Below are 22,012 nucleotides of genomic sequence, written 5' to 3' on the forward strand. Positions count from 1 at the left end.
TAGTCGCTTTAAGAGCGACTTGTTCTCGATTAGCTCAAATTATACTCAGTTCGGCTCATCCTCGGTGTAAAAACCTGTGAAACTCACAGATGACGTAACACAAAGGAAGACAAAAGAGCAAAAAAACATCAAACAATATCCTAACCCTACCACGAGCTAACAAAACAAAGAAAAAGTTTCACAGATTTTTACATCGAGGTAAACCCCTCAGTTCGCTCAATTCGTTCAGGTTTACTCAAGAATGCTTCAAAGTCACACAATCGTGCGATCAGTAGGAGATACGGGCTCGCGATCGAAGTCAGCTATTCACCTGAGTATCGATCCCCGCTCTCACGCAATGTGTTTGTCTGTACTATACAAATTAAAACAAAGAAGAGAAGAAATACTGACCTTTTGTTAGGTAAACAACTGCTTCGCAGCACGCACTCAAAAAGCAACTACCCAACCGCTTGCTGTAAATTCTTTGGGTGCGACCATTGAACTTACAGGGGTTGACAAGGGGAGGGTGGGAAATTAAAATTACAAATTTTAGAGCCAGAACGATCAAGATATATCTTTCGCAATCCTGTATGATCTTCTTCTTCTTTGCGTAGCTTCAACAGCCTGCCCGTGCCATCCATTCGCAATTATCTCAAACTATACATTTCATTTGTTAAATTTTGCCGATGGCTAGAAAATTTAGGCCAATATCCGGTTATAAAAACTTCATCCTGAATAACTAAAAGTGACTCAAGACTAGAAAAAAGTCAAAATCGATATCTTCTCAATAAATCACTTACCAGCACTGGGCGAAAGGATTGGTTTGCTTTTCTCAAACTTGATCAAATGAGAACTGATTCAGTTTTGAAGTGGCCTTTTTTCTTCATACAAGTAAGAAGTTGAATTGTTATGGAAACCAAACAGGAAAGAAAATGATAACATTCATGAATTTTTTTATGATGGATGATTCAGCGAAAATTCAAAGTGTTTATGACGTCATTGTTTCATTTACAGTCAGTGGCTTACCATTTGTATACTTGGGTCGAATGAATCAGGTGCGATATATTTTAATTGTGAGATTTTTCCTGGTGACACGAGAGCACATGAGGGCACAAGAGCCTCAACGTTTGTGTCAAGCTGGTTTTCGTTAACTCTTCGACGTCACGAGAAAACGACAATCGCCGTTTTTGCTCAGGTCTCGGAGGAATCAACTTAGCTCCAGGTCAATGGAGAAAAACCGGATAGTGCTCTAAAACTCAACAAGAAGAGGTCATGAGACGTTACTGCACATCACTAGCCGTTGTTCCACGTTACCTACCGTTACTACTCGTCACTAGCCTTGACTACTTAACAATTACACCCGTAGCCCTTGCGGGCTACGGGTCAATAGCCCATGAGGCGAAGCCGAATGGGCTATTGACCCGTGACCCTTGAGAAAATTAAGAAAATGAAAGAAAGCGTCACGCTTTTCGCTACTCGTGGACTATTACTAATAGTCCTCTAGTAGCGTAGCCAATCAAAATGTAGCATTTGCATTAGTCCACTAGTTTGGTGATACTTATGCACATGACATTAGAGTTTCCCTAATAAGCGATAATAAGGCGAACGGAACAAGTCTCACGATCAATTACAATTTGAATCCTAAATATTGTCTAACCGTGAGGGAATTGAACATGAACTAAGAAGGATTGGATTGCTAACTTTACATTTGACAGCCCTTGGCTCAAACTCAACTCAAACTCAGCTCAACTCGTAACTCGATCAATAGTCTATCTCGTGATTTACATGTTAACAAGCATAAAAACACTAGACCTAGACCTCAGATGAGTCCGTTCTTCTCGCCAGTGTTGGTTGGTCGTACGATCGTACCGAGGTGTTCAAGTGAAAACTGAGTTCTTGAGAGAACAGTCAATCAGGAAACCAGTTCTAATTTATGTAATTATTAAACATTTAAGGTCGTCTCTTTTACGACTGATAGAATACAGTGTATGTGCATTTAAAAAAAAAATTAAGTGTTTTATTCATACGAAAACGGACAGTTTCCAGAAGAAAGCCCCGGTACTTCCCATTGAGTAATTTCCTTCTCTTGTACTGCTGAGGGAATGTGATCATAACGTTGCAACTCCTTATCATCCAATTTCCACCCTATTACCTGCCAAGTGGTAGCTTACGGAAGCTAAAAACAAAGAAAATTTCAAACTGTTAGCTCTAAAAGTGGTCGCGGTCGCCTGTAACGAGAGGTGGTCGCTTACAAGAGGTTCCAAATATAGTAATTTTGTTTGGAAACTTTAGTTATTTTGGTAAAGTGGTCGGCGAGGAGAGATGGTCGCAACCGGAGGTTCGGCTGTATTGATTAATAATACATTTCTTTCGCTTTCCCATCATGAATATTCTTAATGAGTTTTAGAACAAGCATCACTGAATATCACTTATACTAGTGTACCCAATATGTAAAAAAAGTGCCGCCCAGGTGTCAGTTAAAACAACTTTATTGAAAATCGTGTATGTAACCAGAACGTAAGCAATTACAATTGGCAAGGGAAACTACAGTGTCGGAGTTGAATAAAGCACACAAGTTTTTTTTTGGTATACTTGAATTGTTTCAGAATGAAAAATGAATTGTTTCAATTGTGAATAACACGAGTAGCTGACAGTACAAAATATCAACTCAACAGTAGTAGCAATGATATTCTTGTTACTGCTTTTTGCTTGGTTTGAATAAAATAATATATTAATTTATACATCACTGAACGTTAAATTTTGAGGTTAATATTGTGTTGATGAACAGCAACCACTTACAACAGGAAAATTTGACAAAGTTCGTTAATCATTATTCCAGTCGTTTAATTAATTTGGACAATATATTTTTTTTCCAAAAGTTAAAAAAGAAAATATAACAACAACAACAATTTGTGGATAATGGAAAAGAGTTTTCACTCTGACGAAGGGCTAACGCTCGAAACGTCAGCTTTTAATTAGGATCCCTGTGCGGTGGTCAATTTATATTATCAACTCCGTTTGATCTCGACAATATTGTTTTTTCTATTGTATATCAGTGATGATTCTGCTTCGAGGAGAAATTTGTCGATTTCTTCGTCAGTGAGTTGTGCAAAGACTTTAGGGTTTCCATTTCTGTTGAACTGATATAATGCATGAAGTTTGTCATCAAAAATAAGCAATGAAATCGGTTCTTAACTACAACAACAACAATAATTTCTCGATTACAAAGTTTGTTGATCATTATTCCAGTTGTTTATAAAATTAATTAATTTGGACAATATTTTTTTCGAGAAGTTAAGAAAAAATATGGCAGCAACAACAACAACAACAACAATAACAATTTGTGAATGATAGAACGTTTTGTTGTTTTTGTTTGATCTATTGATATTGGAGATAAGAATTTGAAGAACATCAAACGGCTTCATGACAATAACATAAAAGAGAAATTCATCGCAAGACAAAAAAAACGCAGTTTCACTAACCCGTGTTGTCATTACGTAGCCGTATGGGCGTGCAAGGCATTTCGGTAGGAAATCCAGATGCATTGTGGTTAGGATGTACAGATTGGTAAAGACTTGTTTCCATATCTCAAAGTGCCCTTGGACTTGAGGTGCCTGGGAATGAAATTAAATCACTGGAATCGGTCAGTGTTGAAAAAGCTCAAACCCTTTAAGAAATGCTAACACTTAAGCCTAAATATCGTTTTAGGCCTAAGGTTAGCATTTCTAAGGGCTTTGGGCTTTTTCAGCACTGACCGATTCCAGTGATTTAGGCACCTCACGTCCAAGGGCACTTTGAGATATGGAAACAAGTCTATTATAGGGCGTTTTCCATTTACAAAAAATTTCCGGAAATTTCGGTGGAAATTTCCATCGGGTGAAAAACGTGTTCCATTTAACTCAGGTCCGTTCGCCGCCCAGTGATTGCGATTTTACGCGCCAAAATTTAAAAATGTGGCCGTGAATAGCCTGGAAGTGGTAAGACCTTTCAAAAGTTGTAAATGGAACACGCATTTCCATCGGAAAGTTTCCAACTGGAAAACAGGACTACCTTTTCAGAAGTTCCATTTATTCCGGAAATTTTCCAGTGGAACGAACCAAAAACGTGTGTTCCATTTACATCCCAACCGGAATTTCCGGAATTTCTTGGTAAATGGAAAACGCCCTATGTCTGCTGCCATGCTCGCTCGATCCAGGCTCGCTAGCGCGGCAGCAAATATACATTTCTGCAGGTGGGATGGTTCATTTCGGAGACTGCATTCCATGAACTGCTCCGATCGAGACGTTCCTTTCGTAGTTTCGTAATCTCACCATTGGAAGAAATGTATATTTGAAATGCGGGTTGTAGACGAAAGATAGAAGTGATCTTCGCACTTATTTGCACAATTTAAATTTAAATTTTAAGAATGGAATGTTAAAGTGACAAAATCGAACGCTTGAGCTGTTAAGATATTTTCGCGAGGCCGAATCACAATTAAATTTTGTGCAGTTTTTTCAGGTATTATGGTATTCGGGTATTACCTTGTTTTTAATCCTTAGTACGCATTTGATACCCTAGTCCCAATTTTATACCGTAGTCAGTATTTTAAACCCAGTCTGTAGTCCGTGTGACTTATACCAGTCCGTGGTCCGCAGTCCGAGTCCAATCTCGTCTATCCTCCTATCACACGATAGTTTGTGTATCATGTTATGTAAGTCTACACGAGTCGTCGCACACAGCAACAGTTAGTTCTTCATATAATCACAAGCTAATTATGGAAGAACTGGAAAAGATCAGTGGGGAAATTCAAAGGCGTTTGTGCAAACCGCGTTGAGTAATCAGGAAACGATTTACGTCAGAGAGAGAGTAAGTTTTGCTTCATTCTTTTAAAAATGGTTCCTACTAATCTGTTTACCAAACGCTCCAGACCAAGCCTTTTCCTGTCTCAGACACCCTGGTCCCACAACACAGGAATGACAGGTGACAAATTTTGGCTTAAAGCATTTCTGAACGGTTCGTTTCGCGTTTACTGAAGGCTATTAGTATTACCAAATTTCTTTTATGCATTAACGTTGGCCATCTGTTGTCCGTCATGAGTTGCATAAGTTATTAAGACTTACCTACACTGACATTTACCCGCCTCTCATCCGTAGGCATTCGACCGTGGTTTTCCGATAGACAGTTGTCTAATATCCCTGATTTTGTTTCGGGACGAGCCATGAATAATTTTGAATGTCACACCCATCTAAACCAATTTATGAGTGGGCCTTTTCATAAAGCCACTTTTGGTTTACAGAATTATTGCAGGATTCATTCAGTCACACTTGAGTAAATCCGTTCTTTATCCAACGTTCTTCCAGCTGTGACAGTTTTCTTCATTGTATACGTAATTTTGCTGGTTCTTAAGGTTTCAGTAATGGTAATGCAAAGACAGATGTTATTTTCTTTCACCTACGTTTTATAAAATCTTACATAGGAGCTAGTTCAGTAAGAGACAAGATGAATTATAATCTTTTATGAGGTTACGTTTTATGTTGAGTGAGGCGGTGATCATAATATTGTTGTAACGTGAAAAGTCGGTCAATTTATGATGTCTTGTATTTTCAAATGGAGTATGAAATAGAATACTATATCGTATATAGATTCTCTAAAATACATTCTATAATTAAGTTTGAATCTAACAGTAGTATATGTACAGGGAACAACAAAATTTACACAATTGTTTAGATCTGTTGTGGTAATTGATGTTAGATGGAAATTAAAATATAAGGGTCCTACATTGTCTTACAGTTTGCATGTAGATGGTGGTGATTTTTAGTTGACATCTACAATTGAAGGATCTTAATAGCTCACTTTAAAATGTATCCATTGATGTCTTGAGATATTTTGATCGGTGATTTAGTGTCTAATCAAAATTAATATTAATGGAAGTATAATTAACTCCTAGCAACATCTTCTGTTGAGCTTGGAAGACACAAAATTTTAATGTGACTTTGTAAACAGATTAATTGGGTACACTTTGCTGTTTTCCTTATCATGGAGGGTATAATATTGTTGTCTGTATATGTTTTGGGTAAAAATGATTTCAGGTAAAAAAAATAACCTTAACTTGTAATGGTGAATATTTCTTACACTATGTTTAACAGAACAAAGGAAGTGAAGAAATAATGGCAGAATTTTGGGAGTATCTTTCTTTTTTCTTTTGGTATCGGCGACTGGTCAAGCTTCTGCTTCATTTATCAACTGGTCAGTGTGAGCTACAGAGAATCTGCTACAAGAGAAGGTGTGGAGCACCAAGGACTGCTCAAGTTGGTAAGCTTGCAGGGCTGTTGTTCCTTTTTGCAGAGAAGCTGTTTAATCCATTTAATCTTTTCTTCCCAAAAGCCGCGGCTACACGAGCAATTTTTTGCTCGCGCTGGTGATGGGATTTTTTCAAACTTTGTCACGTTGCCAGGGCGAGCTGAAAATCACACGTGTAGCCACCCTTGAACTGGCGACGCAAGAAAAAAGTCGCCAGAGTTGAAACTTTTGTAACAAAATTGCAGAGATAGTTGCCACTGTAGCCATCCTGCAACTTTTTGCCCGCGCTTGCGACACAACTAAAGAGTATTTAGCCAATGAAATTAAAGTAGGAATGTCGTTTTATAGTGCCCAGGTCTCTTGAAGTATGCGATTCGCGCGGCCTTCAATTTGTCGCCAAAATTTGTCACAAGTGTAGCCACCCTGGCACGCAGGCAACACGACAAAATCTGAAAAAATCGCATTACTGGCACAAGACAAAAATCGCTCGTGTAGCCGCGGCTTAAGAGTGACACTTGTAAGCAGATTTTACTCTGTCAACAATGTCATTCAAGACGATTGTACGCATCAATGGGGGTTGCTTCAGGGGTGAAAGGGGCTAATGATTCTTCTCAATTCTCATGTTATTCCTAGTCATTCATAAAAGAAGTGATTGAAGTAGGTGCCTGCAATTTACAAGGGTAATAGCATGATTTTGAGTGGAGTTTGGAATAAATAAGCATGAGTAAATTATTTTTCAAAGACAAACAAAATTGGCGAGTGCAATTGGTAGTCTTCTGAAAATTTTTTTCAAGTGCTTATATATTCCAAATTGTACGAGAAAAATCGTGTGATTACTTATTTAATAACATACATGAAAAAATTTGAGATAGTAAGCAAAAGCAACGCATGCGTATCATGCAATCATGCAGAAATTTGATTGGCTACCTCTGACTTTGTTTGCTCATTGACCAATCAGAAGGCTTGGTTTATTACTTCTTTTTGTACTGAATTACCAATTTTCTGCACTATCAAGTGAAGCTATGATCCTTGCAGTTATGGAAGCAATTTTAGCAATGTATAGAGGAGCCTGAAAAATTCAAGATGTCAAGTTCAATAATTATTGTTTAGAGCGTCGCACCGGCATCATAACATCATGGCTTCAAACCCCGTTGAAGTCCTGAATTTTTCAGGTTTCTGTATACAATTTCTAAAATTGTGTTCATAACTGGAAGGATCATAGCTTCACTTGATTTCATATTAATAGACATTTATGATTCATTTCACATATCATTTCATTCATTTCTGCATCATGCATATGTTACCTCAAAACTGCATAATTTTATCTTAGCCAATCAGAATGGAGTAATTTTTTCATGATTGTATATTAATTATTAGCACCTTAATAGTATGTGAATGTCAAAATAATAATTAATGTTAATATGTGGTTCTAAATTAGTGTACAACTTGTGGCATGCTAAAAGTTAGTTGACAGTGTGTTTAATGTCGAGATTGACATTGGTTGATGCCTTTAAAGTCCTTGGAAATTGTATCTGGTACTAAGAAGCCCTCAAAATTTGTTTACAGCCCCTAACCAAGATTGCCTAGTGTCAAAGTGACAATAGACTGAAAAGAAGTACAGTATTGAAAGTGACAAAATATATGAATAAAACGTTGGTCTTAATTTACATTGTATAAAGTTCAAAAGAAATCACCAGAGCTTTTCCTTTAATCCTTTCCCTCTTAAGAGTGACACAATACAAATGTTATTCTAATTCCAGTTCATTTATAATCATGTCATTGTTAGCCGACTGACAAGGATAAAAATAATATTACTGTTTTTGAATTATCTGCTCCAGAGAAGGTTGTGAAGTCTTGAATTTTTCAGGCTTCTCTACCCAATTGTGAAAATTGCGTCCATAACTGTGAAGATCATAGCATAGCCTGCTTTGGAAATCCCATAATACTCTTTGTTTGTCCCCCCAAATTTTGAATGGGCATTGTTTTTGTTTTCTCTTGGGACCATTTTAACTCACTCCCAAGGGAAACTGAAAACAATGCTTATGCAAAATTTGGGGGGACAGACAAAGATTATTATGGTATTTTCCCAAGTGGCCTATACCTTAATTTCATATCTACAGTTCAGATACAGTATCATTTCGTTTTCTGATTTTATTGAAATGTGCCATAATAATTTTATTATTATGACCGATATTATTAGTAAATTTAATCTTGCTTAATCACTCACCGAAAAACTAATTAATGGAGACGACATACATGTACCGGTAGTTTTTGATTGATAACGGTAACCCATTCACTCTTCATGAGACCTAGGATGCCCCCAGTTGACGAGTCAAATCGTCTGGCGTTAGGCACAGTAAATCTGCCGAGTCTCACTCCCAGAAGTCAATGGGTTAAAGAGCTACTATGAGCAAAAATCAATTCTACTTTTTCTTTGTATTTCAAAACTATGTTAACTGAACACCAAGTGACCGAAGTTTTAGCCTTCATTTAAAAAAGACACCTGTTTATTTTGAGAGGAATTTTTCTAATTAATGATCCGCCATTACTTTCTTCAAAATCTTGAGAGAGCTGGATCGAGGATAAGATGACGTCAAAAACTCACTAGTTTAAAAATGCAATGCGTGTGCACGTGCCTAAATCAATATGCAGCATGGGAGTTTCGAGTTTTCAGACTTTTAAGCAATTTTAAGCTAGTGAGTCTTTGACGTCATCTTATCCTTAATCCAACACTCTGAGGTCCAATCAGTCAGTCTTGAACACGAATAATGTCGGACCGTGAAACCCAAAACTTGCACTTAAAGCAAACGGCCTTTGGATAAACTTCGAAGCTCAAAAAATTGCCAGTCAGGTGTCAAGCAAACACGCTTTCAAAATCTGAAGGAAAAAGGAAAGTGAATTTTTTGATCACAGTTACTGTAGCACTTTAACCCTTTCACTCCCAAGAGTGCCACTTATAGATTTTACTCTGTCTAACGCCAGACGATTTTACTTGTCAATGGGGAACCCCACGGGGTCGAAAGAGTTAAAGTGAAAATTTTGAGGTTCTTCAAATTTTTTAAAATAATTATAATAGTTTTACCATTGTTATCATTATCAGGGGTTTCAATAAAATTTAAGTTTGAAAGAATCTTCCTTTACCCGCATTTAACCCAAGTAAAGTCCGGTTCAGGCCGGTTTGGGTCTCAAAGGGTTGATTACTTCAGTTTGCCGGGAAAAAGTAGCCAACAAATTGTCTCAGTGTTGGTACTTATTCAAACCATGAAATAATTTGTTATGTCTGTATAATTCTTTTCCCCAGAAAAATCATTGAGGCAGTCCAGAAAAAAGGTTAGACAAGTATTGTAAATACAGCTTTTTCCTTTGAAAGGGAAGGATATCTTTAGTTTTTGGTTTCGTGTAAAATTGGTTTTAAACAAAGAACTTAACTTGTGAAATGCGGTTTTAACAGGAACTTAGAGAGCTTGTGGATAGAGCTGGTGTTAATATTCAAGATGCAGTTGCATTAATAATCACCTTGAAGAAAATAAACAGAGCGCAAGAAACTGGGTAAGAAGAATAACTTGCATTAAGAACTTGTCATAGTCAAGAAATACATGTATAGAAAAAAATGAAGAAAACACAATATTGTGTTACTACACTTTCACAAATAATAAATTCTTTATCTAACTTGCTAAGACTTAGTATTAATCAATTAAAATGATCCTGCAAGGCAATACTACATATATTAAGTAAACAAGAACATATAGTGCTATTTTATAGTGAACATATGGTGCTTTAAAAGTGGTAAGAAGCAAGGTTGGTGTAAAGGCCAGGTTCTTATGGGAAACAAAGGACTACACAGGACAAGTCAACTTACAGTAATTTTACAATGTAATTCACTTCTCTTCCTTTTCAACCATCCTCCAATTATGCAATAAATCACATTTGAATTTATTGGGCTAAGTATACTGTTCCCAGCATTGGTTCAGTGGTATGAGACCAATAATAATAATCAGGCGTGGCACAATTCGTGTTAATTTAATGCTTGTATAAGTTAGCTTAGTATAATGTTAATGCATTGTATAGAATCCTAGCTTATGTCACGTTGAGCAGTGGATTGACTCACATATCCTTGATAAACTGTTTCACATTGAAGTCTTGTTGTAGTGAAGTCAGAATGCTTAGTCTTTGAAACATCTTCCGAACATGTTACATTGTTTTTTTCCAAAATTGCAAACATGAATTTTTAATCTGCCCTTTCATTTCAGGTTTGCTGATTCCATGGTTATTTGCCTGAAGCAGATATGTGGTTATTCAGACCTCTGTTGTGAAGTAGAGAAACTGAGAGAAGAGTCATATTCATCAAATGATCCTTCTCATGAGGAAAGACTCATGCAAGTATGGGTTTTAATAACCACATTGCTCTTCTTGCTTCATGTTGTTAAGTGTCAAAGGATGTTTTTCTCTCTGGACACAAGAGACAATGGCTAGGCTACAGAGACTATTTGTTTCATAATGTGTCTCCACATTAGTAGGGTATCTCCCAAACTAGAAGGTTTTAAGGTTAATAAAAATTTCTGCTACTCTAGCTAAGTTACTACTAATAATACAATGCATTATTGATTTATTAATATTATTGATTTTTAATGGCATTTAATTGTGTAATCAAATACCCAGAAAGAGGCCAACCAAAAGTCCGATTAGATAGGCTTTGTTCTTGGTTTTGCTATGACTTATTCACTGGGTAGTGATTTGTCCGGTGGATAAGTGCTATCCATCCTTTGAACAACTGGGGTCTGGTGCATAGAATGTTGTGTACTGCTGACCAGTTTGGCTGACCCATTCCTGGATTTTTTGAAACTAAATTACAACAGCTGAAAACAATCTTAGACTAATTGGATATCATCAAAAAAGCCAGTCTTAATTTCTGTAAATTTTGGCTGTGTTAAGGTTAGGTGGCAGGTACAAAACACAGGTCACTCACAGGTTGCAGGTCCAGGTCACAGGTCATTGTTTTACCAATACAGAAAGGATCCTAAACATCCATGAAAGCTAACCTTAGGCTTAATTAGGCCTAAACAAACGTTTTGAGGCTTAAAGTTAGCATTTGTAAACGGTTAGGGTTGTTTCTGTATTGGTAAAACAATGACCTGTGTTTTGTACAGTGCCCTAGGTTAAGTTATTGTCAGATTCATTTCTTCAATGAAATTTTGTTATGGTTTCCTCTTAGGCTGAATAATAACTATTGAATTTGACATGATTTGCTTGGCCCAGTTGGATTGTCGGTTTGTTGAACCACTATTGGCAGCCTTGATTTAATCCAAAACGAGGAAAAAACAAATAATATTAATTTATTAAGCACACCAACCTGGCTTCTGTCAGTCATGCACATATGCTTTATTTGTCACACACGACTAGTGTAATCTGAAAGTACACTGTAAAAACAACTACACAAATCTTCTTTTAGGTGTGGGTTGTGAACCATGTCATTAATTCTTTTTAAGCACCTCAAGTAATTTCACCTAAGGACGTTCGCTCCCATTGCTACTGCACATCCTTACAGGGCACTCAAATTCACATGCCATGTCATGCATCAAGTGCATGAACAAAAATGAACTATGATAGGGCAGATGGCCATTGCTATAGCTTTGCTTGGATTTAATGATCTTGGATGTTCGGTGACCCCTACTTTTCTTTTCAGGAACAGATTTTATTTACAATTATCTCCACATTGTCCAAAAATGAACTTAAAATCTATGTGGGAAGTGGGAAGTTAAACAAATATCAAGATTTCTGTCCTCGGGACATGGAATCCTGCCATCTTGCGGCTGCAAAGCTCATAAAACAATGGTCGCTAAATGTGAACTTGCATATTCTTTAAGGGACCTCAACAGTTCACTAAATTCACTTGATGGGTCCACGTGAACAAAGTTTGGTAGAGAACATTTCACTTCAAAGATGTAATTACAATATTTTTGGGCTTACAGACACTGTGGCCTTATTCACTAAAGAAGCCGGATTTTTTCAGATTTAGGGTGATCTTCCGGGCAAGTTCTCTCCAAAACGAAGTGGTGACCCCCCATTTCTTTTACATTTCTGACATCACTAACTCATCATCTTTCAATGGTAAAATTTGCAGTTCTAAAAAAATCAATGTTAGAAAATTTTTGCGCGAACGTCCTTAAGTGTTTAAGTTTCAATTGAAAACAGAATAGACCATTAACAGTTCTGTGCTTAGTTACCAGGTTTTTGAATAAAAGGGAGGCTGGAGTTGACCTTGCTTTGATACAAACCTCATTGCTTTTCTTATGTAAATCATGTTTTTGTAATGCTAAAGAGTTTCTCTTTACATAACAAAAGCAGTGAGGTTTGTATTAAAATAACGTAAACTCCAGCCTCGCTTTTACTCAAAGGCCTGGTAACTGAGCACATAACTATAGAATGGTTTATTCCCATGTTTATAATGATCTTGTGTATACTTCTCAGATACAGCATATGACTTGGCCTTATAAAATAATTACTAATAAGTGTTATTAAATCTTAAATACCATTATTTTTACTGTATTTTCACTGATAACTTTATGGTCTTTTTTCAAGTTGTGGAAGTTGATGATGCCAAACACTGAATTGAAGGAGAGAATTTCCAAACAGTGGGGAGATATTGGTTTTCAAGGAACAGATCCTCAGACAGACTTCAGAGGAATGGGTAAGTTAGGCATTTTAATGCTGTAGGGGTAAGATAAACAAAGATACAAAAAAAGAGAATTTGCAGACTTAATTATTATTCAGTTCATACCAGGTGATCTGGTGACGTAATTCGGAGGACTGGGGAGAAAAATTTTAATGCCGTATCCCACAACCGCGCGCGGCCTTATTTTCGAATTCAACATGGCATAGGCGAGGTTAGATCTTGTCGGGTCTACTTGAATGTTCATTCAGTAACAGGAAATGTGGTAGACACGTAATGATCTGTTGAGTTTCGGCGATGGCAATACTGCAGGGAGTTTGGAAACAATACCTAAGGCCGCGCGCGGTCGTGGGATACGGCGTTAAAATTCTCCTTCCCAGTTCTCCAAATTACGTCACCAGATCACCTGGTATGCATGCATAGAATTCATGCAAGAATAAAAATTTGTGTTTCTTCCTGAGTGTTTAAATAGTTTAAATAGGAGGTTTGTGTGGGTTTAACACTGTGATTACTACCAACACGTACATGTAAGTTCTTGAAATAACTGGAGTAGATGCTTCCTTTGAAATTCCACTGGCAAAATGCTTAGACCCTCTAGTCTTTTCAATAAAATCACAGAGCCCAACCTATAGTGTAGGATAGTCAATAACTCACACACATGCTGTTCACAAATGGAAGGCGTGAGAGTTCTCAGTGTCATGGTCCTTGTTCTATCTTTGTTTGTGTCTTGTAATAATTGGACCAGGTGCACCATGTTAGAAAACTAGAAAATTTTATGCTTAACTTGTTACTCTTTTAAAATAAACAAAGTTAAAGCTAATAATTCCTATTAAAGGTGGCAAATCCCTAGTTCTGCTAGCTGACTAATCTTGGCTGTTCATGAAGATTTCTTAGGCCATTTTATTTTGTCGGGAATTTAATATTAGGTATTTTTGTTTTCAGGTGTGCTTGCCCTTGATAACTTACAGTAAGTACAGACTGTTGCTGCTTTCAAAACTTTCCTTACAATATTGTTTTTTTGAACAAAGTTATTTTCTAAATAATTAATTTTTAGATGCAAGTTGTGAACTGATAGTGTAGTTTATTTGACCTACCGGTAATTTTTGTTTGTTTGCTTTTTTTTTAGATTTTTTGCATCAAAACACACTGCAGCAGCAAGAAAAGTTTTATCCCATTCTCATCACCCTCATTTCTGGTGAGCTGGGTTGTACAGTTTTTTTACTATAATTAGTTACAAAAATTTAGTAAATGATTGTAAATAAATGTGAAGCACAAAAGTTCTTGCACACAAAGCAAATAGCTACACCAAAACACATTAATTTTACCCGAGAGTACCTTTGGTGCTTTAATAACACGGGGTACTTGCCACAAATTTTGAAAAACTGAAGAACTGGGTAACTTACTAATAAAAGAATCAAAATTAATGGAACAGAAATGTTCTGGGAAAAAATTCGTAAATTCAGGCATACCTCACAAAGTGATCCGAATGTTCCGGAATTCCGGATCAACTGAAAAATCATTTCCCATTGGTTCATTTCTCTTCTGGTGCAATTGCTGTGAACATATACTTTGGGGCACAACTTGTTGATGTTATTTTTTTTTGAGCAACCAACTGGAAAGTGCTGTTCTGTTTGCCACATGAAAATAATGATTATTACCAGTAGTTGAAGGTGAGTGCTCTTACCACTCCACCATCCCATCTCCCATGGGATTCACATGTGATTTGCGTGCTGCTCACCATTGTCAAAATTCATGCAGAACTCTTGACACTATTATGTCTCTCACTCACATTCTAACTAGCTACTAGACATTAGCCACCATTTTTTCTTGTGCACCTTTCCATCTTTCTCTTAGCCATTACACGGTTGTCCAAGTCAGTATTTTTTTAGTTTTTCATTTGTCAGTGTTTGTTATTTATTTCTTTAAATGTTCTTTTTTTTTTTTTATAGGTTTTCATATGCCATCGCAGGTATCAACATCACTGCATTAGCTTTACAGCTTCTCAACAAAGGGATTCTCAGGAACCACTTTTACAACTCTAAACAGGATAGACCTACAGTTGTTGATTTTCATCAGGTTTATTGTGAGTATATCTTTGTTAAATTTACAAACTCTGTGAAAAGGCATTTGCAAAATTAATGCAAATTTATGGATAAAGAGTTTTGCAAAAGAAAGAACATTGCTTCCAGAAAGAAAGACTCTGAACCAACAATGGATAGTAAATTAAATGAACGTTTATTGATCACTGTTGAAGTACAATCCCTTGCAAACCAAATCAACAGATACAGCAGATATAAATAACACTTATTAAGGAGCTTCTGTTTAACTTGATTTTTTGATTTATATTAGGTTACCTGTTTTTTGAGTTCAGCAATTTTTGGATTAGTGAGGAGCCTGAAAGCATTATGGAGTTTAGTCGAGTAAGAGACAAGTTTGCAGAGAAGATGACAGAACTTCTCAGGAACACTAATGTTACTCTAGAATTGAGTTACAACTCTGTTACATGTGATGAAGCATCTCTTTCGTCTGTTTCTACTTTAAGTGCAGAACAACTTTAGGAATTAATATTTATACTATTTATTATTTTCAGTATGAAGATAATAGCCGGGGGAGGGGGGGGGGTGGAGACTCCCATATAAAAAGGACGGGGATGCTTGTCGAAAAATTTGAAAAGAACCCCCAAGAGATACCAAGATCCTGTCTTGTGGGTGTGGCATGAAAATTTTTTCACCCCTAAGAGGTATCAAATTATGGGTTTTAATTACACAAAATTAAAAAAGTAGTCACCGGTAATTATCAAATGTCTCCTTTCATGATCTTTCGACTCGGTACCCTAAAAGGTACTGCTAAAGCTTCCGCTGTGGACCTTTTAAGGCTGAACACCCTAAGAGGTACCAAAACCACTTTATTTCCTAAAAGGTACGACAAGCCTCCCTGTCCATTTTATATGTGAGCCCCCCCTCCGAGATAGTAGTAACTTGATTAAATCAGTATTTAATATTTTTGGACCTTTTTTGTGATGCTCTGTTAAATAATTTTCAATATATTTTTTGTAGAAAACACCCTTTATCTTATGGAAGGAGCCCTAAATGTTTGTTTTTGTATGAACCAGTAAATTATTTATCCTCCTTTTGGGTCATCACATTGTCTTTCCTCTCAAAAATAGTAGGGGACCTTCCCAAAAGTGGCCGTGAAAGAAGTTATTATTTAACAATCGTGGAATGTAAGGACATTGATTTTATGATTCACCATATTCCCCATTGATTATTACTTGCAGTAATTAGCAAAACTTCAGTCACTTGGTAGCCTGCATTTAGGCTCTACTGGGCACTGTGGAACGAGTGGCAAAGCCACGAGAAATGAGCGGGTAATTAAGCGGCAGTGGCTTCACCACTCATTCCCGGACCACCAATGTGAGCCTTTTTTAGGGTAGTCACTTGGGAATTTTAGCATCTGCAAGCTTGATATATTAAATGAAATATCTTGTTAGAATTTTTTTGCATACTGGCCAAATTTACCAAATGTTGAAGCAGTGTCCATTCCATAACTGTGGCTGTTAAAATAATATCCAAGTTTGGTGAGAATGATTGCAACCCAAGATTTTGACCACGTACTTGAATGTTTACTTCTTACTTTTCGAGACCTGTTCCTAAGTAGTTCTGTTGTAAGTAATTCCAGAAGCTGAATCGTAGGTCATCTTACACAAAAGTGATTATTTGGGCTTTTCATTATAATTTGTGCGTAATAAGTTATTGAAAATACCGGTAGTAGCCATGATGGGTGCACTATGTGTACATACTAGTACACTTTCAGACTATTTGCATTACTATTTGATATGGTGGGTTTTAAAAAGTAATAAAACTGACAAATTTTATTTGTTTTTTGCATGTTTAATCAGTTACTATTCCCACCTCAGCCTCCTCCCTAAAAAAAATTCATCCATTATAGTAGCATTGGATTGGCAACTTTTGTTTTCTCCATTTAAAATCTTTCCTCAATAATAAACACTTATTGGATGAGGTTTTTGTAATACCCGGAATAATCAAGGTTGAGGTAAGTGTTATCAGCCGAAGCTGAAGGCTGAGGCTGATAACACTAACCGAGACCTTGATTATTCCGGATATATCACAAAAACCGAATCTAACAATAATTATTGTTATATTATTTGTTTTGAAGAAAATAACGACAAACGCATTATCGTAGTGATCACAGTTTATTTTCAAACACATTGCTCTTGGAAATCATGCATTGTGCGTGCAACCTACAGATTAGTGAATAATCTGTAGGTTGTGCTGTTTCCCAGAATTAACTGTAGGCTTTTAGCCAATGAGAAGACAGATGGTGACTACAATGTATAATAATAGTAATTGTCTTGTGGGTTATGGGATTGATTCTTATAATACGAATCAATTCCATAAACCTTTGTAAGCTCTTCAGAGTATTCAAGAAATGCAGAGGGGAGCTCGAGTTTGATTTTTGAAATGCTTAAAAAAGACTCATGCAGACTCCATTCGTGTAAAAGCGGATGTTCTTTGTTGTTAACTGCTTCATTTTGCACTTAACCTGTATGCATAAATTATTAGCTTTGTTATCTTTGACTAATCAGTGTGCAAACATCTCAGTAATAACCAAAGAAATTATACAATATCCTGGGTTAAATTAGTTTTTCTCCTTAATACCTTGAGCTCTTAAATTGTTAAAGAAACTTGCAGCAAAGTGAATTTGTGTAACATCACAAACTTTGGACCAAAAATGTCCAGTGAGTGTTTGGAACAACGAGTAACGAGCCAAATAGTGATCAGAGAGTTTTAAGACAACAAATCCAGCGCAAGAGATAAGTGCAAGATAGAAGAAAACACAGGACTTATGAGTTCCAAGATCGGGTTTGAATTGTGTTCGGAGAGAATATACCACACCAGTTAAGATGTGAAGCCCGAGTACGGCTTCAAAGGCAAAATCGTGAAATAAAACCGCGAAATAACTCAACACAGAAATACGCATTATAGACAGGAAACGAGGGGTTTGCCAATATCCTCGATACATGAACTCGTTCCAGCAGACGATCCAAGCAAAAAATGGCAGGGTCAACCATTGATCCAAGATCGCAAATGAGCGAGTTTGAGTAACGATTCGTCCGAATTGAACAAATCCATAAAATAGGGACATCCAAGCAAACACGTAAAAAAAGAAAGCTTCATCTTTCAATTTGTGTCTTTGCTTGTTTGCTCTTCGCAGCCAGTACAATCCAACCATGCCATAACCTAAGTTAACAACAGCATTAGCTGGCATTTTGAGAATGGTGTCAGGGTCGGCTTTCTCTGCGTAATGGTGGAAACCAAGTTCAACGTTTGCGCGTTCGAAGACCGAGAAAGTCTTTACAACAGCAAAAGCTGATAACAGCGGAATTAGAACACAAAGAAACGCTGAAAGGAACATCATTAACAAACAGACGAAGGCAACTGCAGAATGTGCGGGATAATTCCCGCAATTAGTGGGTTTCCTTCGAGAATCGGGACTCAGCCCAGATCTTCTTCGGTTTTCTTAGAATCGAGGCAGACGTGCGGGAAATAAGCGCGGGAACCCGTCTCGCTGCCGAGTGTCGAGCAAAGAGGAATGTAAGGTTTGTCGTGATATTTTTCTGACTTCTTCTCTATTATTCGTTTTAAACGTCGTTAACTCCACTTAACTCTTACGCCGCCGAATGCTAACAAAGGCGACAGGGGTCTGCTGATTTGTTAGTGGTCAAAACTGCAAGCAGAGTGTTTTCGGAGACGTTTTTATTTTGAATGGAAATAATTTTCGTTGACTTAAGACGTTCACTGACCACAAGTCGATGCTTGGAAAAGCAATTACTTGGTAAGATTACAAGTTTACATTGTTGCTTTGAAAGAAGGCAAAAGTAATTATCGATGTAACGCCGAGAAAATTCGATTTCATCTAAAATCCCGCTTTCTAAAATGGACGTGAATCGAAGTCAGATTTGTAAAACCTCCACCGTCTAATTCCGTTGGAATTACGGATTGAGTCTCAGTGTTGGGAATAGTTTTTCGATAGGAATTAATTGCATGTCCTTAGAAATGTTGTGGGGAGATTAGAGGAAATGTTCTCCGACTGCAGTAGGTTTGGATTTCGTATTAGCGTTATCTAAAGTGCGGCGGTGTTCATTAAAACGGTCTTTTTAACGTCGTTTAGTTTCTCCTATGTATTGTAGATGGCATCGGTTACATTGAATCATGTCGATAAGGTTTTTAGTTTCGCAAGTGTTGTGGAAATTAATGGAGCGTGTTTCGCTAGAAGAGAAGAATGTCTACTTCCAGAAAAATTGGGTGGGGGTGTGCGGCAGGCTTCCTGGTACCCTTACCCTATTTCAGACCAAAATCTGTGATTTCCCTACCCTATTTCAGACCTGCCTGTTTCTCGAAAGTCCCGAAACTTTACGGGACATTTTCGGGTGTCACAATTCCCTTTGTACTTCAAGAACGGAGAGGATTTAAGTCGTCAAACTGCACAGTCACTTTTCTTTTTGTTACCTTGAAAACATGTCAAAAGATCGGCTTTCCAAATCAAGCGGCTGGCACTTTCACAAATGGCTTTTCGGGCCCGAAAAGTTTTCGGGACTTTCGAGAAACGGGCCCCTGACCCTTAAATCAATACCCTACATGGATATCAGACCTGTCTTACAATCAGTTCCCTAGGCCAGACCAATCTTAAAGGCAATGTTTGTACGCTTTTATTAAGTAGGATATACGGTTGGCGTAAACATTTGGAAATGGTCTTATCGCCTAATGATGAAGAAGCAGCTTCGTCTAAAAAAACAGACCCAATTCAAGAGTAGAGTGCACAAACTATACCCTATTTCAGACCAAAATGGTCAACATTGATACGCCATTTCAGAACAAAACGGCTAAAAAACCATACACTTTGGCGCGTCACATATCTATATAGCCCATATAAGGGAGTACCCGCCGGGAGGTAGCGCAGTTTTTGCCACAGCGAAAAGAACCGAAAAGTTAAGTGCGGAATTGGTGGAATGAGTTACATTAGGGGACAGTTTAGCTGTTACCAGCAGGTCTCGAAGGTTAGCGGAGCGTCTGAAAGCCACAACAGGTAGATGTAGGAAAGCATTTTTGCAAGAAGTAGATTGTAGTGTTTCTTTATTACGTTGAAGATGGAAGGAATTGATGGATTAAAGGTCGTTATGAAAGGTATGCGTTCAGGTTTGTTAATCTGTTTAGGTGGTATGTATGCGGAGAATGTCTGCGGCGCGTTTTCGTGTTTGTAACCTCGTTTCAGAAGGTATGTCGTTAATTCAGTAGTGCGAATCTTGAACGTTTCGTTGGTAGAACAATTTCGTCGTAGGCGGAGTGCTAGGCTGAAAGGAATCATTATGGCTTTTTTTGTGTGTAGAAGATGACAAGAAGAATAAGAACCACTAAGAACCACTAACCTGCAGTGGCCTACAGCACTTAGTTTCTTTGCTTTCTGCTCAGTTGCTTCGTGTCTTGGAGTCAAGTAGCCCTGAGAACATGGCCGCAGCTGCAACAATGCTGTGAATTCTGAGTGTGAAAAGCTCATCTGGTTGCTGTTCTTACTTCAGAATTAACTGAATTTTTTACGTTTCTTTTAGTGCAAAAGCAAAGGCTTGATTTTAGGGATGTAAATCTTGGAGTGTTTTAAATAACATTTAGGGTACATAGTAAGTCCAAGAGTGGTTGGAATCACCTGGTTGGACTGACGAAAGAAGAATCTTAGGGTTCCTGGTAACATACCATGTTGTTCCCGTATCATCATGACTGAATTACCATTAATATGGCCGATGTTGTAAACCAATAACTTGTTAGGGAAAGGATTTCAGGACAAAATAAAGGATATTCCCGAGGGTATTCCAGTGAAAAGATTACTTAAAGCCTTTTTCATAGGTAAACTACTTATTTCATTGCCTTATCATGAATTATTAATGTGTCATGCACCAATAATTTCTTAGGGAAAGGCTTTGAGGACAAAATAAAGGATATTTCTATTGAGAAGATCCACAAAGCCTTTTTTCAAAGGTAAATCTACTCATATGTTGCAATCATGATAGTAAGCTAAGATACTTAAATTACAATAAATGGCTGCAGCCTCAAACAGAGGCATTTGAACGCAGCCAATCTTTCTGTCTGTGTCAATTAATTGGGTAAGGGGCAGATATGCATGTCCCGAAATGCAGGTAATTAGATGCATGACGATTTTGAGTAGGGCAATAAGTGTAGCCATGCTCTTCTCCCCAACTGCAACGTCACTCTCATCTGAAAATACAGGCAATTTACCTGACAATATGTCCCTTAAACTCCGGCACTCAAGCAAAGAGAAACAGCTTCTTTTACCCTCACCAAAAATCCGCCAACCCTTACACTGACCTTACTGCTAGAAATAGGTAGCCAATGCTCGGACTAAATCGTGTTGGATGTCGTAATATTGTGGCAACATCTAATTACTACGCGCAATTCTAGACATTACTGAATTAAAACATTTTTGATTTCCCACATTTTACTGATGTGTTTGCTGAATTTTCAGTCGTAATGACAACAATTAATTACACACCCTTTTACAATTACCAGTTCATTAGGTTTGTAGAAATAAGGAAGAAAAAAAGAGGTTGTTTTCGGGTTAAAAAGGCCTCCAAATATATGGACTTTTTCATTAAAGTAAAGTTTGCCTTGCCGGTCACGGTTGCTTCTGCCAAGTAATTGCCGTTGAATTATTTCTCCCTGCGCTCTACAGATGACATTTACAGGGGAGATCGGCCCATTTCACGGCCAAAGATGCCATAGAAAAATAGAGGATATTACATGGCCGCGCGGGGATACGAATTTTATCTTCGAGTGCTGAAAGTATCTCTCACGAGTAAGCGAAGCGAACGAGTGAGAGATTTTTTCAGCACGAGAAGATAAAATTCGTATCCCCAAGCGGCCATGTAATGTTCTGTTTATTATATAGGTATTGATGAAATGTCTAGATTTAAAACAACTTGTTTTATTCATTTTCGAAATGATGAAAAAGTGTTCACCAACCACTAAAACACGCATGTTGTGTAACATGAAA

The 22,012-nt window shown here is 37.3% G+C and overlaps 3 protein-coding genes across 5 annotated transcripts in view; 1 reads left to right on the plus strand and 2 right to left on the minus strand.

Annotated features, from left to right (window-relative positions):
• LOC138001089 (uncharacterized) overlaps positions 1-605 on the minus strand; it is a 15,296-nt gene extending 14,691 nt beyond the window's left edge. The window contains exon 1 of the mRNA XM_068847754.1: positions 391-605. The gene's annotated coding sequence lies outside the window, so the exon portion shown is untranslated. The remainder of the gene's footprint in view (positions 1-390) is intronic.
• A 4,083-nt stretch (positions 606-4,688) lies between these two features.
• On the plus strand, positions 4,689-16,011 carry LOC138000160 (ELMO domain-containing protein 1-like). 3 transcript variants are annotated; one of them, XM_068846362.1, is made up of 10 exons: positions 4,689-4,824; positions 6,105-6,270; positions 9,560-9,588; positions 9,710-9,807; positions 10,509-10,638; positions 12,838-12,946; positions 13,871-13,895; positions 14,055-14,123; positions 14,878-15,011; positions 15,278-16,011. In XM_068846362.1, exons 2-10 carry the CDS (start codon positions 6,126-6,128, stop codon positions 15,484-15,486), a joined length of 948 nt encoding a protein of 315 aa, XP_068702463.1. In that variant the 5' UTR covers positions 4,689-4,824; positions 6,105-6,125; the 3' UTR covers positions 15,487-16,011. The 3 variants fall into 3 exon arrangements, with proteins under 3 accessions (XP_068702463.1, XP_068702464.1, XP_068702462.1); XM_068846363.1 differs by lacking the exon at positions 4,689-4,824 and adding an exon at positions 4,831-4,938 and having other exon boundaries at positions 15,278-15,604; XM_068846361.1 differs by lacking the exon at positions 4,689-4,824 and adding an exon at positions 5,242-5,377 and having other exon boundaries at positions 15,278-15,604.
• A 1,436-nt stretch (positions 16,012-17,447) lies between these two features.
• Positions 17,448-18,499, minus strand: LOC138000161 (transmembrane protein 187-like). Its single transcript, XM_068846364.1, has one exon. The coding sequence runs from the start codon at positions 18,365-18,367 to the stop codon at positions 17,588-17,590; it is 780 nt and encodes a 259-aa protein (XP_068702465.1). The 5' UTR covers positions 18,368-18,499; the 3' UTR covers positions 17,448-17,587.
• Positions 18,500-22,012: the final 3,513 nt, after the last annotated feature.

The sequence above is a fragment of the Montipora foliosa genome, chromosome 4 (genome assembly GCF_036669935.1).
Source record: "Montipora foliosa isolate CH-2021 chromosome 4, ASM3666993v2, whole genome shotgun sequence".
NCBI classification, from domain to species: domain Eukaryota; kingdom Metazoa; phylum Cnidaria; class Anthozoa; order Scleractinia; family Acroporidae; genus Montipora; species Montipora foliosa.

Bases quoted from the DNA above. Each gene is read 5' to 3' on its own strand.
- LOC138000160 (XM_068846361.1), top strand. The intron at 9,589-9,709 runs GTTAGACAAGTA...CGGTTTTAACAG, and splicing joins TGAGGCAGTCCAGAAAAAAG to GAACTTAGAGAGCTTGTGGA. The intron at 14,124-14,877 runs GTGAGCTGGGTT...TTTTTTTTATAG, and splicing joins TCTCATCACCCTCATTTCTG to GTTTTCATATGCCATCGCAG.
- LOC138000161 (XM_068846364.1), bottom strand. From the start codon at position 18,367: ATGATGTTCCTTTCAGCGTTTCTTTGTGTTCTAATTCCGCTGTTATCA.